At 40.5% G+C, this 16,095-nt stretch overlaps 2 protein-coding genes across 2 annotated transcripts; one reads left to right on the top strand and one right to left on the bottom strand.

Annotated features, from left to right (window-relative positions):
• Window positions 1-502: 502 nt before the first annotated feature.
• Window positions 503-2,177, top strand: LOC105223437 (uncharacterized). The gene has a single exon (XM_011201168.3). The coding sequence runs from the start codon at window positions 771-773 to the stop codon at window positions 2,175-2,177; it is 1,407 nt and encodes a 468-aa protein (XP_011199470.2). The 5' UTR covers window positions 503-770.
• A 347-nt stretch (window positions 2,178-2,524) lies between these two features.
• On the bottom strand, window positions 2,525-3,710 carry LOC105223419 (uncharacterized). Its single transcript, XM_011201150.4, has one exon. The coding sequence runs from the start codon at window positions 3,566-3,568 to the stop codon at window positions 2,936-2,938; it is 633 nt and encodes a 210-aa protein (XP_011199452.1). The 5' UTR covers window positions 3,569-3,710; the 3' UTR covers window positions 2,525-2,935.
• Window positions 3,711-16,095: the final 12,385 nt, after the last annotated feature.

Below are 16,095 nucleotides of genomic sequence, written 5' to 3'. Positions count from 1 at the left end.
CGTCCTTTATTTCATCGTATACAAAATCTTGCAAATAATCTTTAGATATACATATTAAACTCATATGCGGTAGGAACATAATCTCAAACGTCGCCTTCCTTGTTTGGGCGAATCTGAAGCCACTTAAGCTTCGCATACTTGGTATATTCTTCAGATTTCGAACGGGCGACCTCATCAACTTCTGGTTATTACCCAAAATTTTGACCAAACGTAGTAAACTGGATTTCGAAAAATAGTATAACAATAAAGAAATCATAAAAAATTCTGAAATTTTCCTACAGGGCACACTTTGTTTTGTTGAATATAGTGAAACAACATTAAAACATGTTGTAACTCAACACAAAAATATTTGTAAGAATAATTTCACTTTTAAATATGCGTCTCAGCTGGCCCAGCCACAAACAGGTAGAACGATCGGCAACTCGGGAGCGTCCAGTAGTTAGTTAGTGACCAGCAGTTGCGGCCATAAAGTGACAAGCCAGCTGTGAAGTGGCCAACATACACACATCTTCGCACACACTTTGGAAGCAGTGGCAAAAGTGACAAGCGAACATTTAAATTCAGTTCAATTTCGGCGGCGAACCGCAAAAGTAACAGTGGAAGGCAGTAGTAAGAAAACAGTTAGCCGCCTAACTGAAACAAATTGAAGTGTTAAAGAGTCTCGGAAAAGTTGAGCTGCGTTAAGTGCTCTTCAACAAATTGGCACAAAAAAGTTTTCGAATAATTCGACAAAGTTTGCTGTGAACTTGAGAGTAGTCGAGTATTTAAGGATGTCGTTGAAGGATTTCATAACGCTGCTGTGCATTTTGGCGTTTGGCGGTGTGTACGGAGTGACGGAGAAAGTAGTAAATTTACATGGTTCACAAGTTAAGACGACGGCCGGGTGTGATGTTGCTCTCGCAGTAAAGAATTTAAGTAATATTCACGAAAATAAGTTATTAGAAAAAACTAAAGGGAACAGCACAGAACACACAAGCGGAGAGGCGCCTACTTTGCGGGTTTCAAGCACGGAACTGAGCGGTAGTGGAACCAGCAATTTAACGGAGAATGAACCGTCGTCCGTGCATGCACGCAAACTGCCCAACTTGGGCATCATGTCAAAGCGGCCGGCAACACTCTTCGCGCCCGAGTCGAAGCCTTTCAATATACTCAGTCAACTGCAACTGGATGAAGTACGCGATGCACAAGAGCAGCTTCTGCTCAATCCAGCAAAACTGAAGGCAGTGAAGAAATTAAAAAAGAAGAAGAAAAAGAAGAAGAAGAAGAAAAAGAAGAACAAAAAGAAACCGATCGGTGAGGACGCTACAATATTCTATACACAGCTTACTACAAAGCGACCGCATTATTATTACCCGATTACAACCACCAAGGCGCCGAAGAAGATCAAGTATATCGTGCGCAAAAAGAGCGCGCTTAAAAAGAAAAAGAAGGAATATCTCAATCACTTGAAGCATGTGCTCTACCCTTTCATCAAGTTTATCGCCTTCTTTACGGTACTCAATCCATTCACATTGAAAGTGTTCCTCTTTGCGCTCATTTCGCCAGTTGTCTTTGGCTTTCTAGGTTTTATGGCGCTTAGCTTCATGGTAAAACCGGGACTACATCTGCTTTTCGATGTGAAAAAGCGCGTGGACATCATCAAGCGAAAAAAGTGGCGTGAGAAAAAGCGACGCGAACATTGGCTCCACGGTCGTCGGCCGATCACCATCCACAAGCACTACTATAAGAACATAGTTGTGCCAAAACCACACAAACCACACCCGCCACCGCATATATTGTCGCATCCACCACCGCATATATTGTCACATCCACCACCGCCAAGTTGGCCTGATTGGATGCGTTCCGATCAAATAAATTTTAAACCAAAACCACAGCTTCAAAGCCCACCGAAAGGGATCTTTCGGAATGAACATCACGAACGATTTAGACCGACAAACCTACGGTTTAATCCAATATTACCCGAGGTTGAAGACGAAATTGAGGATTGGCCTTATGGATCAACATCATTCGGTGGAAGACCACCGCCGAAAATTGAACACGCATCAATCCAGTTTAAACGTCCTCGACCTAAGTTACGACATCGGAATCATTTGGTTCCGTCACGTTATGAAAAGACACACGAAGGTTCACTTTCTCAAAGCGCGTCTGCAGATTTTGAGGATGCTCCCTTTTTGTAGCCTTGAGTTTTTAATGATAAACACTAATCTAGATATAATAGTTAGGTATCTAAAATAAAAGACTGCTCAAATATAATCATTGGTCTCTTTACTATTTCAAATGAAAAGTGTCAAGGATGATGAATTATGGAGGTTAAGGTCTCGAAGCTTTGTTCGGTTCAAGTCATGATTTTTTTTATTTTCATGTTTGTCTTCCTCGATTTTTTATTGATCACAATGATAGCAATAGGCCACGACTGTTTGACCACCAGTGACTTGTGTGTCTTGGTACATCTTCTCAGTTCCAAGGACAAGTTTTGACACAAGCGGATGGTGGGTCGATGGAACTGTGTTATATCTGTCAGCCATATATACTTAAGTTGTGGCCAATAAAACTTTCTAAGCACTAAGCCCAATATAAAGAGTGTGAAATTTTTAGAAAAGAATTGCAAAATGCCATCCTTAAAATATATTTGCATTCTTTTGTCATTAAACATTTCTCAATAAAAATCTGTGCCGCGTTGAAATAATAATGGAAATTTTGCCGTGATCTTCCGATGAGTACATTAAGCGCTTGGATTGTTTACTGATGCGATCGCTTGCTTCGTTCACACATCCGAATGAAGGTTCAATCAAATAACTGTTACATAGGTTCATTCTTAACCAATCGCGCCTTACAAAATCGTAATATTTTAATGTGATTTGTACAACGTATAAATATATGTGCAGCCCCGAATGGCAATGCAACCCGAAAGTAAGAAAACTTGACAAATATTGAATTACGGATTCACCAGCGACTTGATTAACTCATCATCTGCCGAGATGTCCATATGATAGAAGCGAGAGCGACGCATTAACCGCTCCTCTTCGTCCATGAGGCCATAGACCTCCTCAATCGGCAGCGATACTTCGATCTCATTGGGCGTCAACAATTTACGCGCGTCCTTACGAAAGTTATCGATGGTCTTGCGCATGTCCTCATGGGCCAGTATGAAGCTCTTCAGCGAGGCGATTTCATTCTCTTTGGCGCTGCGTAAGTACTTCGTTTCGATTTTGTCAATATCGGCAATCAGACGTATGAAAAGAAAGTCGGCATAGCGCTTCTTCACCTCCAGCTGCGACAGTTCGTCGAACCATGTGAACGAACGTGAATTCATGACAATGATGAAAGCCAGGAAAAGCACCTTGATGAGCACAATGATCATAATGAGTATGAGAGCGAAGTGTTCCAGTTCATTGTAGCAGAAATCGAGCAGATCCTTCCAGTAGATGAGATCGCGACTGTTGTGCTTCAGTTCATAGTGGAGGAAGCCGATGAGCACCACCGTAAACACGGACATGAACCAAATGTACGGATAGTGTTCTTGAAAGAACAGGTGTAGTTTTTGGCAAAATTTTCGGACTGTCAGCATTTTTAGTTACTTTTTAAAGACAAAATTTATGCTATTTTTTTCAAATAAGAAATGTTTTTTGAAATTTTGTGCTGAATTTTGACAAAACGTTTCTATTTTTATATTTCCTCTTTCGGATTTTGTACTCGTTTTTTTGGCTGCGACGTTTCATTCAGCTACTTACAGTTCGAATGTTTTCTGAAAGTTGTATGTAAAATAAAGGGTGTTTCTGTATTGCCTTGCCAACTGCCGAAAAAGTGGCTTACATGAATTCTTCCCGAAAATCGACGGAGATTTTGATCTTAACTTCGGACACGAAGTAGCAGTTGCCGAGTAATTTATGGAAAATTCTGGCCAATTTTTTCGAAACAGTTGTGGGATTCTTGATCAAAAGTTTGGAACTTCTGAACTTAACCGAAAACGTAGGTGTGGCCACTTTTGTAGTTCACAGTCTGAATAGTTTTGAAGACAGACACTGTTCCCACGACAGCCGGGTCTACTTAACCAGGACGGAGCCGGATTTCTATCCGACCAAGGACTGTCAACGCACTTTTCTCATTTCATATGTGTTCAGTTTAATAAAAATATATTATTGACGCGTAGCGGTGGCTAGCGAGGTAGAAAAGAGTGTTCATCTACTGACATGCGTCGCAGTTTCCATGGAAATCTTATTGCCATTAGACATTTTATTGATGTCGCACAATATTTATATGGACTTGCAACTTGAAAGTGCACAACGCAACGTGCAGCGTTAAAGCACAATCGTCGCAGCACGCATCCACATGTGCGTGTATGTGTGAATGCATGCGTGTGCGAGCAGCACGCTTTGTTTGCGAGCGGGCACTCTCTTCGTTATTGCAAATTTATTGAAATTCCTGTCTTTGGCACCTGCTCCATTGGCCTTACAAATGATGTGATTTCTATGAATATATCTATACATGTCCATATGTGCAAGGCTATACAATTTTTTACTGTTATGTTGTGAATATTGAAAACATGCATAACAATATTGCAATTTCTGCGTATAAAATATTGCTTCTAAATGATGAAAAGAGAGAAATATGCTTTCACTTACTTTTGTGTCGTTCATGTTGTCAACAGTGGATTCTATAATGCCTTCGTGTAGTAGACTAAAAGTATTTTCTTTGCGATTAGGTATTTTCTGTTTTTGGATGATATTAAACTCAGGGTCGAACTTTCTAGCGACTTCAATACTTAGTATTAAGCAACTTGCAAGATCTGAAATCGGAACTGACTGTATTCAGAAACCAGGAAAAACGTTAACATCGGCTGCATCGAAGGTATAATACACTTTATAAACCTACAAAACTTTCCTTACAAGAACGTGATTTCGATCGGTCAGTTGCCATGATAGCTATATGATAAAGTGATCCGAGAAAGGAGTAGCTTTTTGGGGAGGAGCAATGTGTGCAAAATTTCAAATCCATATCTCAAAAACTGAAGAATTAGTTCGTATAAATACAAACGAGCAGACGGACACGGATAAATCGATTCAGCTCATCGTGCTGATAATTTTTTTTTATATTTTAAAGGGTTTCCGACGTCTCTTTCTGGGTGTTATAAACGTCATTATTATCATTTGAAAAAACATTTTTGGGTATTTATTATTTCAAGATTATCTCTATCAATCTCTGATGGTTATTCCGGTGTCTAATTTTCGATGACTTGTTCGTGTATTCCTTCTGCTAATGTTATGTTTCAAGTTCTGAATCTAAGTGGGATTATCCGCATAGACCTTAGACTTTACATATCCCCACTAGAAAAAGTTTAACGGGGAGATATCAAACGATCTTGGTGGCCAATCGACAGACACAAAACGTGAAATTATGTGCTCACCGAAGTGTTCTCTCAATAAATCCAATGGTTGATGCGATGTGTTGGACGTGGGATCCTCTTGTTGCAACTAACGGACCGATGATTCCACCGCGCCACAAACCTCCAAAACCCTTGGTTTTTTCACGATGGCAGCTCTTGAATCTTTTCAGGTTGCTCTTCGTCCCAATTGCGAAAATTTTGCTTGTTTATATACTCATTCAACTAGAAAAAAGTCTCATAGCTGAACAACCTTTGGCTCGCAAACGTTGGATCTTCTTGGAACTTTTCAAGAGCCCACAGATTTAAGCGATGTCGCATGGGAAGATCGAGCGGTTTTAGTTAATGCACACGTTGTATTTTGGGCGCTTTCAATTTAAGATCTCGACGTAAAATATGCCCGTCCCATATGTTAGTCCGAGTTGCCGCGAATGGAGTTGAATTGAATCTCCGCGGTCGTCGTGTACACTCTCAGCTACAGCTGCTATATTTTCTTCACTGCGTGCTGGAGTTGGTCTATTCCAATGGTATATTTTCCAATAAAGAATGTTGGGTCTCAATATGGATGATGATGTTGCGAATAGTACTCTCAGTAGGCCGATTATATTAACCATAAGTTGAGCGAAGTCTTTCCGTGGTGAAATGCTAAGCAATACTGTGCAAAAATAACATGACAGCTTGTCACGAACCATGCGTGATCTGTCAAAAAAAAGTTGTCGAAAAAAGTATATCTACTTGGGTCACCTGTTATCTCCTGTTCAGGGTATAATGAAAAATGTTCTCCTTCGAACCTGACGGATGTTTTTTTATTGTAATTAATTTCTTTACATTTAAAATCCAAATAAATATTATAGATATACTCAGGTTTCAAGCCAAAATTTGGTTTTGCCTCCATATATGTGTATGTCTAAATTAAAAACTTGATAACTTTCGAGATGGCTTTCTGCCTTCCTTGGAACATATTGTACTTCAGAATTTTACATTTTCGAATATGATCCACTCTATCCCATAGTATCTCCTCAGACCAAAATTTTTATAAAAAGAGCTTCCCAAGCACTTAAAGCTCTAGGTATTTTTGGTGTTTTTTCGATAGGTGTTAACTCCATCTGAAAATGTACCCAAACTGAAATAATCTCAATACTGAATTATAATTTGTTGCTTAGTATAAGAAAGTGCATTACAAATCTAAAACAACCATACTCAGATCTAGATTCCGGGACCTTATCGAGTTAAAATAAAGAACTATAAAAACACACCTCCAGTTCCGATTATAGGTTTGTGCTAAGATAACTCGTTACACTTGCAGCACCGAGACATAAGTTGGAGTGAACGGCCAGTCAAAATGGATTTTTATTGGTCAAGTGGGGCTTGTCGGCTCCATTGATTTTATACCCACGAACATCTGCAAGCAACATTAATTATGAGGCAAGTAGTTTGCGTCGTAAGTCACAAGCGTTGTCAACAAGTTCCTTAACTTTTCGGCGTGGCTCTCGAAACAGAAAGTCAGTAGTGCTGCTACTATGTGAATGTATGTGTCGGTTAGTTTCTCGTTAAGTAATGTGGCAGGTTGCTGTGGCAACAGGTATCGTATATACATACTATACATCTCTGTGTAATGAATTTAATTTTAATTACACAAAAGCAAAGCGAACACACATACATACACATGCGCACAGCGCGCATACCGAGTCACGTGCCGCACGGGGTGGCAGCGAGGCAGCGGCAAAAAGTTATGATTTCACTCACACACCCACATATCTTTATTTCATATTTGTTTCATATTCGCAGGATGTCAGTTGCGAGCGTATATGTGTGATGCGCGCAACTTGTGTGTGTTCGGGTGGGTGTGTCTGTGTGTGTATTTCGTTCGTGCGCTCCCATTAAGGTGTTATGAGTGGCTTTTGTGTAGTCGCGTCCATGTGGATCAACTTAAATGTTAATTAAAGCGCAATAAATTCCAATTATACTCAATTCAACTCTTCCCCCGCCGCCGCCCGCACCTGCACAGGTTGCGGTTTTGTTATTTTATATTGCATACATTTGTTGCCGAGTCAATTACAAATGAATACGAGCAGCACACACACTCGTGTGCAGATAAATTAGCATTTAGCACGAACTCTCTACGCTTGTTGTTGTTGTTGGTGGTCTCCTTGGCGATGCTTTCATTACTCAATACGAATTAATAAATCACATGGAACCTTCTACTTAGTTGTGTGGGGGGCTCCGCTCACAATTCAATTACAGTCGATGGGTTACTAAACAGGTACAATATTGAGGAAAGTGTGCCTGGAGGGATGCTGATGCGTACTTATAGCAAGTCCATCACAATTAAGTGCTAGACGAGAAATATAGTTCCCTACGGAATCTGATATTTATAACTTCCAAAACAATCCTCGAAAAAGCAGTCATCCAAAATAGGAGGATCAACAAAAGATCTTGGATTTAATATCTTGAGAGTAGGTTCTCCCAAGTCACTAACCTAATTATCTGATAACTTACGAGATATGTGAGTCAAACGACTGGCCAACTAGTTGACGTTCCAAAACGTCTCCAGGCTTAGTGGGCCCAAGGTGTGTGGATAAAGTCGCTGGACCTTGCGCAGTAGAAGAAACAAATAAAGATAAGAAGCAGCAAAGTTCTTAGAAATACTGATGGTAGTCTTAACAAATCTTATCTCAAATAGAAAGCTCCATTGCAGTAATTAATTGGAAGCATATTCGCGGAGTCTGCTTAGATATCACTAGTCTAACTGTTCAGAATAAGTTGATCGATCACGGGATAAATGCACGCTGAATCAAAGCGATAATGTAAATACAGATCCTTATTAATAGGTAGCTAAGAGGATTGCTCTTAAAGTATCTTTAAAGCCGCGTGTCTAAACTTCAACTTTTCTCTGTGTCTTTTCCCTCAAAGTAACATGATTTTACTTCGGACAGAGTAGGCAATTGAGAAGTAAAGTCCTCTCTCGACGAACCAAAACCAAACTCTATAAATCACTCATTATTCCGGTCCTGCTATATGGTACAGGATGGAGTCGTGTGTAGCAGTTCACGCAAGTAAGGAAAGTTCTCTGATTGCCGCTCACTTGGGAGTGGCCAGAAACGATTTTTTTACATATGGCTCAAGCAGCTCACGATTTTCCGGTATTAGACCAAGTATCCTCTGGATAGCCACAGAACATCCGTTTGAAGGCGAGGCAAAGTGGTAAGGCGAACCATCCCTACTCAGGGTTGTGCGCGTGGTTTAGAGCCCGCCACGTAAAAAAACGAAAACTAATCGGCAGCCTCGGATGAGAGACCACTAATTATTCCCATTCTGCTGTAGGGTGCAGAGGCATGGACGATGACGACATCTGATGAGTCGACGTTACGAGTTTTCTAGAAAAAGGTTCTGCGGAAGATTTATGGCCCGCATTTGATGGAACGATTAGCTGCAATCATCGGTCACGCTGGCTAGGTTATGTCGTCCGAATGGATGAAAACACCGGGGAAAACAGAGGAAGAGGAAGACCTCCACTCCGTTGAAAAAAACAGGTGGAGAAGGACCTGGCTTCGCTCCAAGAAGAAGAAAGACTGGCCCGCTGTTGTTAACTCGGCGTAAGCGTTTTCTACACAAGTAGAGAAGAGGTGTTTACAAAATTGTATTGGTAGGATACTCTGATGTTTCGGTTAAGGAGGGAGAAAGCTGTATGTAATGGTTGCACCTGGAAATTTCGAAAAGTTCAACGAATAATAAAGTTTCAGGGGGAAACATGTGCTATTCATATATGTACATATCTGTAATCTTTCATGCGAGAGATCACAGCAAAACCAACTACAACATCAGCAATGTCCAAGGGCGACCGTGTCTGCGCCTGTCAAAACTCTGCGGGACGTTCTTTGTTGTCTTGTTGATTTTTCGATTTGCGAATTTCCGAATATTCGCATGCGAAACTCCTCCATACCAACAAACTCAAACACGCTACACGAGCTGACGGAAATTAAACACACACACCGGGTCACACATATTTCGATACAATTTTGCATAGATGGTTCATTCTGTTAATACAAATAAGTACATACGGGCATGGATTAGGTCTATATATATCTGAGTGTGTGTCAACTGTTTTCCATGGTGGCTTCAAATGCACTCCATCCACCAGTCACCAGGCTGCGTGTGGTCTCTCCGCTCACCGTCCCTCACAACGGCAGCAAGTCACCACTACATTGATGTGGCGTGGAAATTATTGGCTTGGGATTTAATTAAGTCGCGATCTCCCATAGTTTGCTTTATTGATCTCCCTCGACAACAACAATGGCGGTGCGTTGGCGCTGGCGATGGGGAAATAAAATTGAATTTTAAATGAGTTGGAGCAACAAATATCAATGGAGCGTAAAATATGTACAATCAGCGCCAGAGTCTCACACGAGCTCACTCACACACACAGTTGCGCCGAGCCAAACAACGAACATTGCCGCCGAAGGGCGCCACTAATTCTAATGGTAGCTAAAACGCGTGCGGTTTGTTGAAAGGATAAATATTTCACAGGTTTACCGACACATTCACGCACACACACACACACACTCATGCATGGGTATGTGTGTGCTCGCATGTGTTTAGTGGAGTGTGTACAGTGGCGTGTTGAAAAAACCACTGAAAGTAATTTAGCTGCAACCAGGCGGCTGAAGTGCCAAGCGGTTTGTTGCAAGTGCTTCGTGCGGCGCGGTGAAGTGAGGTTGGCTGCGGCAAGGTGTGCTGAAGTGAGGTTAGGTTTCAGCGGCAATGTAAACCAAGGAGATGAAGGCAATTTCTTAGCGAGTGCGGTTGAGCAGAGCTGAAAGGGTTCGTGAAAGAAAAGGGAAGAGCGCTGGGTCTGCAATTAAAAAGCAATTATACTTGTTCAGTTGGTTGATTGTACGTGATATGTTGCTGATTGCCTGCTATTGGCAGCTAACCAAAGGTTGCACCCTAACCAGGGTGGCCGAGATTGCTCATGGAATGTGGTACAGCCATTAAGCTTCTAAAAATGGTTCACTTTTTGCAGTAAAATTTGTGTACTTCAAATCAATAGTAATTTTTATTTCAGTAACTTTGATGAGAAGTAAAAATTTGTAGGTGCTGTGACACAATGGAATCGCCGGAAACTGCAGAGCTGATGAGCTTCCAAGAGAGGGCACCCTTTCCTTAATTTCAGCCTTGCGATTTGTAGTTGAACCTTTGGATCTCCAGGGAGCTCAGTAAATGCTGGTAACAAAACCAGATTTCCCGTAAGAAGTTCTCCGAACTACTCCGGCTTAACAAAGTCAATCTCTCCGCAATTGTTGGTGTTCCGACTGCACACTGTGCAATAGGTTCACAAGCGGTGTGACTAAATATTCTGCCGGACGCTCTTTGCCAAAAATGTATGGAGAAGAGCGAGATGGAATCATCTTTCCACTCTTTCTTCATGTGCCTAGCTTTTATCAGATTAAGACTGGAGAACCTAGCGAAGCAGCTGCGAGGATATAAACTGCCTTAATAAATTTGTGATAAGTTCAAAACGTCGTCTATTTATGAGGATCTGGTGATCTAATTTTAAGAGAGTATGGGTGAGAGGAAGGACTAATATGTTTCTGTTCAAGTGAGATCCATCGCTTTAAGATGAACCCTGTAACCTAACCTAGAAATATTAGATCACGTTTTATTCATAAAAAAATCTCTCGCTGGGTAACACAAAGAACGAATATCTACACTGTAACCAAATCTAACCTAACCTAGAAATATTGGAACACATTTTTATTTATGAAAAACTCACAAGACTCCCATTTCTCAACTACATTTTCCATGATCACATTTGGTTCCTCGTCTACCGGTGGTAACAAATGTATTCTTATCTTTAGTTGGAGAAGTCGTTGATCGGGTCTCTTGAACGTTCCTTTAAATGACCGAGACCACTAGATGTTTTTTGAAACATAAAAGGGTCTGCCTATGCTGCTGTTCATGAAACTCGAGTAAAGACTGAAGTATCTTTATAAAACTTGGCGCACACCCACCTCCGAGTACGAGTGGTGTGTATTACTACGCAAGTTAATCGACAATTAATTTTTGAAACTCATAGTTGGCTTAAGGATTACAGTGACGGACGATGCGGAATCTGAACAGATCTTCATCAGGGCTCAGAGAGCAAGGTATATGAATCAATTATCAGTTCTAAAAAATCTCTGGCCATCAAATGAACGTTTCAAATTTCATAATTTTAAATTCGGCACCGGCAATCTATTCCTTTCATCGTCTCTCATGAAATCGAAAGGGAATTTTTAGATCACATTTTTGTATTTCTCTTTTTCGTAGCTCCAAAATGAATACTCAGAATTGCTGTCTCTAAATACGCAGCAAATCTCTGTCGCATACTTCAAGCCAACTGCATTTGCCAACTTTTCCGCCGATTTCCGCTTATCCCTCGAAGCGAATTCAGTTAACGCCACAATCGTCACTCACATTCGCCGAAAGTGTGGATACTTAGCGAAGTGGCTGCCGAGCTGTCAAACTAGCAGCTGTGGCATTTGCAAACTGTGCTGCTATGTTGCATGCCACCACCACTCAGTGAAGCGTCACTTGCGCCTCCGCAGCTTTGAAGTTTTTTGCCAGCAGCTCAGAGTGTTGCAATTGTGAATATGGTTTTGCTCTTCTTTTTTCTTGGGTTGGTTTTGTATGAAAAACCAAATCGCCTTTGGGAAATCAATATGCTTTTCCAAGCACCGGGTTGGGTTAGTACGCACATGCATATTCCGCATTTTAATCAATTCGACGAAGTTCGGTAGGGAGGAATTTAGTGAAGTCACTTGGTCAATTCTGAAATCTCCGCTTAAAGTCAACAGATTTTTGGTTTGTGGCATGTGAACTGTTTTAGGCGGCATCAGCCAGCATGGGAAGGGAGGAGAAAAGGAATTCTTGCGATCTTGTAATATCAGTATTCGCAGAGAATCAATAGTTTCTGGTGCAACCACTGATTGGACGATCTTCACAGAGTAGTCTACGATCTCTATTGAACTCACCACACCATCGATAAACACTGGCACTTGATGGAGCTTTATGGCCAAAGATTGAATTAAGTTCATTGAGGTACTTGTAAAGTTCATCCTCAGGAACGTTGGAAAAACGAGCGAAAATGTTGGCGATTTTTTGGGCATGATGAATATTTTAAATTACTGTAAGATCTCGAAAAAGGTCAAAAGTCGAGGTCAAAACATCATATCGTGAGCTGAAAATGGTCGAACATATATTTTGACTTATTTGTTCGCTTCATGTCCCCCGTGCACTCCAACACTAATCGCTTTCGGCTGTTCACCACTCGCTCGGGCACCACACTTTATGTCGCATGCGAAGCAACAACAAAGCGAACGTTTGTATTGCATTCTCCTGTGGGCCACGTTATTAATATTTCCGCGTAGATTCATTAAATGTGGCATCAGCAAAGAATTTCATTAAAAAAAATTCCTCGTCGGAGTTCGTGTTGAAAGCGGAAATCGCAAAGTTGCACTCGACAGAAAGCCTTGCAACGGAGCTTGGTGTTGCAAGTGAAAAGTTTAAAAGGGTAAATTAAAAGTTGAAACACATGTTGTTTTTGTTTTGTGAAATGTTATTTTGTTATTGCAACTTTTATTTGCAGCAAGAATTTCGCTTTTGCTTGACTTGGGCAAATGGTGAGTGCTCGTTCGGGAATTTGTCGTGCTTCAACTGCTTGTGCTGTTGCTTCATTCTAAGTGCTGTTGTTGTTGTTGTTGCTGTTTGCTTCTGCACTGTGCACTTTTGTTGCTGCTCAACTCAATTGAGCAATTCACGTTGCACGCACGCGTGACTTTCACGTTTTATGCAAAATTGCGTTCGTTTTAATTGGTCCATTGTGCTACTGAGACCATCTTGTGTAATTCTCCGAACGGTACTTTGGTCTGCAGTGCAGTTAGCTAAACTGTACATGAGTTATATTAAACAAAATATTTGTTTTTGCGAATACATAATTTGTTTATTCGCAAACTTTGGAGTGCTCTTGGAGTGAGTCTCCGGGAGTTGATGGAGAATTTATGCAATGAGAATTAGAACTACTACCCGAATAAAATGCGGTTTTATTGGAAACTGTTTTAGCTCCCAGCTTTGCTTCTGACATGCAAGAGTTTCAATAGAAACCCAATAAATCCATAACCAGACGTATTAAAGCCTGTTAATATCTAAATACTAAAATATATTTTGGAAGCCCCACTTTCCAGTTCGACCCTTTACTCTGGCTGAAGCCATCTTTTTAAAACAGATACTATCTTCTAGTTGGGTCTTTCGTGTTCTTAAAAGTTTGGAATCTTTTGTTGGTACAATGGCCATATTTAACAGAGGGTCCCCAGATAAATATTGGTCTTCGTACCACAAATGACATTTGACCAATGACCAAGGTAAGAATATTATACGCACTGTCGAAGTACGAGTATTTTTTTGAAAGGAATATATAAAAATCTCTAGAAAATATTCGGGATTTTAATTTAAAAAAAATTTGAAAAAAGTGAGAGGTAGCAGAAACAAAAGGGTATTCCTAGTGAGTGATTTATGGCTGCAAATAAAATGAAATGTGGAAAACCGGACACCCGATGAAGACTACTACCAAGGATGACCACCATATTAAGCGGATTACTATTCAGAACAGATTTAAAACAGGTACAGACATCACTAGCGAATTTCAAGAATTAAATGGGGCCGAAATCAATACCGTAACAGTGCTACGTCGCCTCTAAGAAGGCGGTTAGTCCTGTGGATTTGTCAAATTGACGGTAAAACTGCGACAAAAATACCTCCAATGGGCGAAACTGCACAAAACCTCGACCAAGGGGTATTGGAAAAGAGTCGTATTTTCAAATGAGTTCTAAATTAACATCTTCGGTTCAAACAGAATGTCGTACGTCCGCAGGAGAGTTGGCGAGCATTTCAATAATGAATGTGTCAAACGTACCGTCAGGCAGGGAGAGAGTTGGATGATCTCGGGGTGGTTTTCCTATCATGGTGCTGGAAAGTTGGCCTTGATTGATGGAAATGTTAACGCCATTAAATACCAACAGATCTTAGAGGAAAACCTGTACCTCTGGCAGATCAAGAAGAGACCAAGGACTTTGCCAGAACTTCGCCGAATAATTGAAGACATGACAATCTTACAGTCGTTAGCTGATTCCATGTCTGTAATTGAATTATCAGAAATATTTTGTTTCGGCTTCTAATCCAAAATGAAAACATTCGTTTATACTAATTATAACAGTACACGGCATGAGTACAGTTAATTTAATTTTGACAAAGTTCTCACAAACATTTATCAATATATTTGGAGAGTGAAAGAGCTGCACAATTTTAAGACATACTTGTATTTATGTTTATAGCCTAGATATATATGTGAAAAAGGGTTGAATATCGCAGTCGTAAAAAGAGTTTCGGACACATTTATTTTCACATCTAGGAGAAGTCAACTGAAAAGCGTTTAAAATTTACAACCTAAATTCGGTTAGTAATCTCGGTTATTAACTTCTCATCGTCGCCTACAGTAACAAATTTTGACAAAGGACTCTCGTGACACCCGAGTGTGTGCACGTATATAAGTGTTGCTTGTGGTATGTTGGTATTCGTGCATGGAAGTTTGCGTGCTTTTATTGGAAATCGGAGCGCGTGGGTTATGTCATAAAATGTGGCAAAAATGGCCAACTCACACACACTCCCACACACACATCTATGCATGTTACTTCATAAAGTTACACCAAAAGTGGCAACAAAGGATAATATGTGTGTGCCGCTGAAAGTAAGCCATAGCGAGCTGCAACACGCATTCGCCATAAAACTTGTGAAACGTTTTCCATTATGCTAAGAGTGTATTCGATTTTCAATACTCTCCAGCGCGCTGTGCCAGTGTGGGGAAGCGTGCGCTGCGAAAAACATGTTCGAAAATGTAACCTAAAAACAGCAAAAAGGCAAAAGAGGGAAAAAGTGAAAAATAATAAAACGTCGAACATGAAAAATCACAGAAAAGCATAAAAAGTGATGGCACATTTAAGTGTGTGGCGATTTTATTATGCACTTTTTTCGTCAATGAGACTTTCTATTACACAAACAGTGAGAGCGTCGGCGAATGTAGGGGCTGTAGCTAAATCCTTGTTGCAACCAACTGAATAGAATTGCAACAAAAAGCGAAAATAACTCAAAATCTTTTACTGCCGACTAACATGAAGTTGGCGGAGTTTCCAAATAAACCGCATACGCGTACCGTTAAGCGTGGTTTCTTTGGTGTCATAAAATTCCGTTACCCTTTCCCTTTCAGAATCCACTTTCTCAGCCTTAGTGAGAGTTTTATAGCCGATGATGAGCTAGATGGCATTGCATGAAGGCTTTTAAAGTTATTTTTCTTTTCGTCCAAGGAATTATCGTGGTGAAAGTAAATGTGGTAAATAAGAATGGAAAGTATAGCAAGACTTTGTATGTTCGAATGTGACGAATGTTGCTTTTAAAGTGTTACAGAGTTCAGTAGAGTTCTGGCAAGTTACCGACGATTTTGAAAAAGAATTGCGGATACTTCTAAAAAGTTTTATCTGAAGATATCTCCTAGCATATTGTACTTACACGAATAATACCCAAATGCTTTGCTAAGAAAGCCTTTTCTTATATATATTATACTAGCAACCCGCCCGGCTTCGCACGGAAATAAAATATAAGGCCTATGTCACTCACTGAAAAAATGA

This window comes from Bactrocera dorsalis, chromosome 5 (genome assembly GCF_023373825.1).
Source record: "Bactrocera dorsalis isolate Fly_Bdor chromosome 5, ASM2337382v1, whole genome shotgun sequence".
Lineage (NCBI taxonomy): Eukaryota > Metazoa > Arthropoda > Insecta > Diptera > Tephritidae > Bactrocera > Bactrocera dorsalis.
Note: the sequence above shows the minus strand (reverse complement) of the source record. Positions and strands in the feature narration are given on the sequence as shown.

Bases quoted from the DNA above. Each gene is read 5' to 3' on its own strand.
- LOC105223437 (XM_011201168.3), top strand. From the start codon at position 771: ATGTCGTTGAAGGATTTCATAACGCTGCTGTGCATTTTGGCGTTTGGC.
- LOC105223419 (XM_011201150.4), bottom strand. From the start codon at position 3,568: ATGCTGACAGTCCGAAAATTTTGCCAAAAACTACACCTGTTCTTTCAA.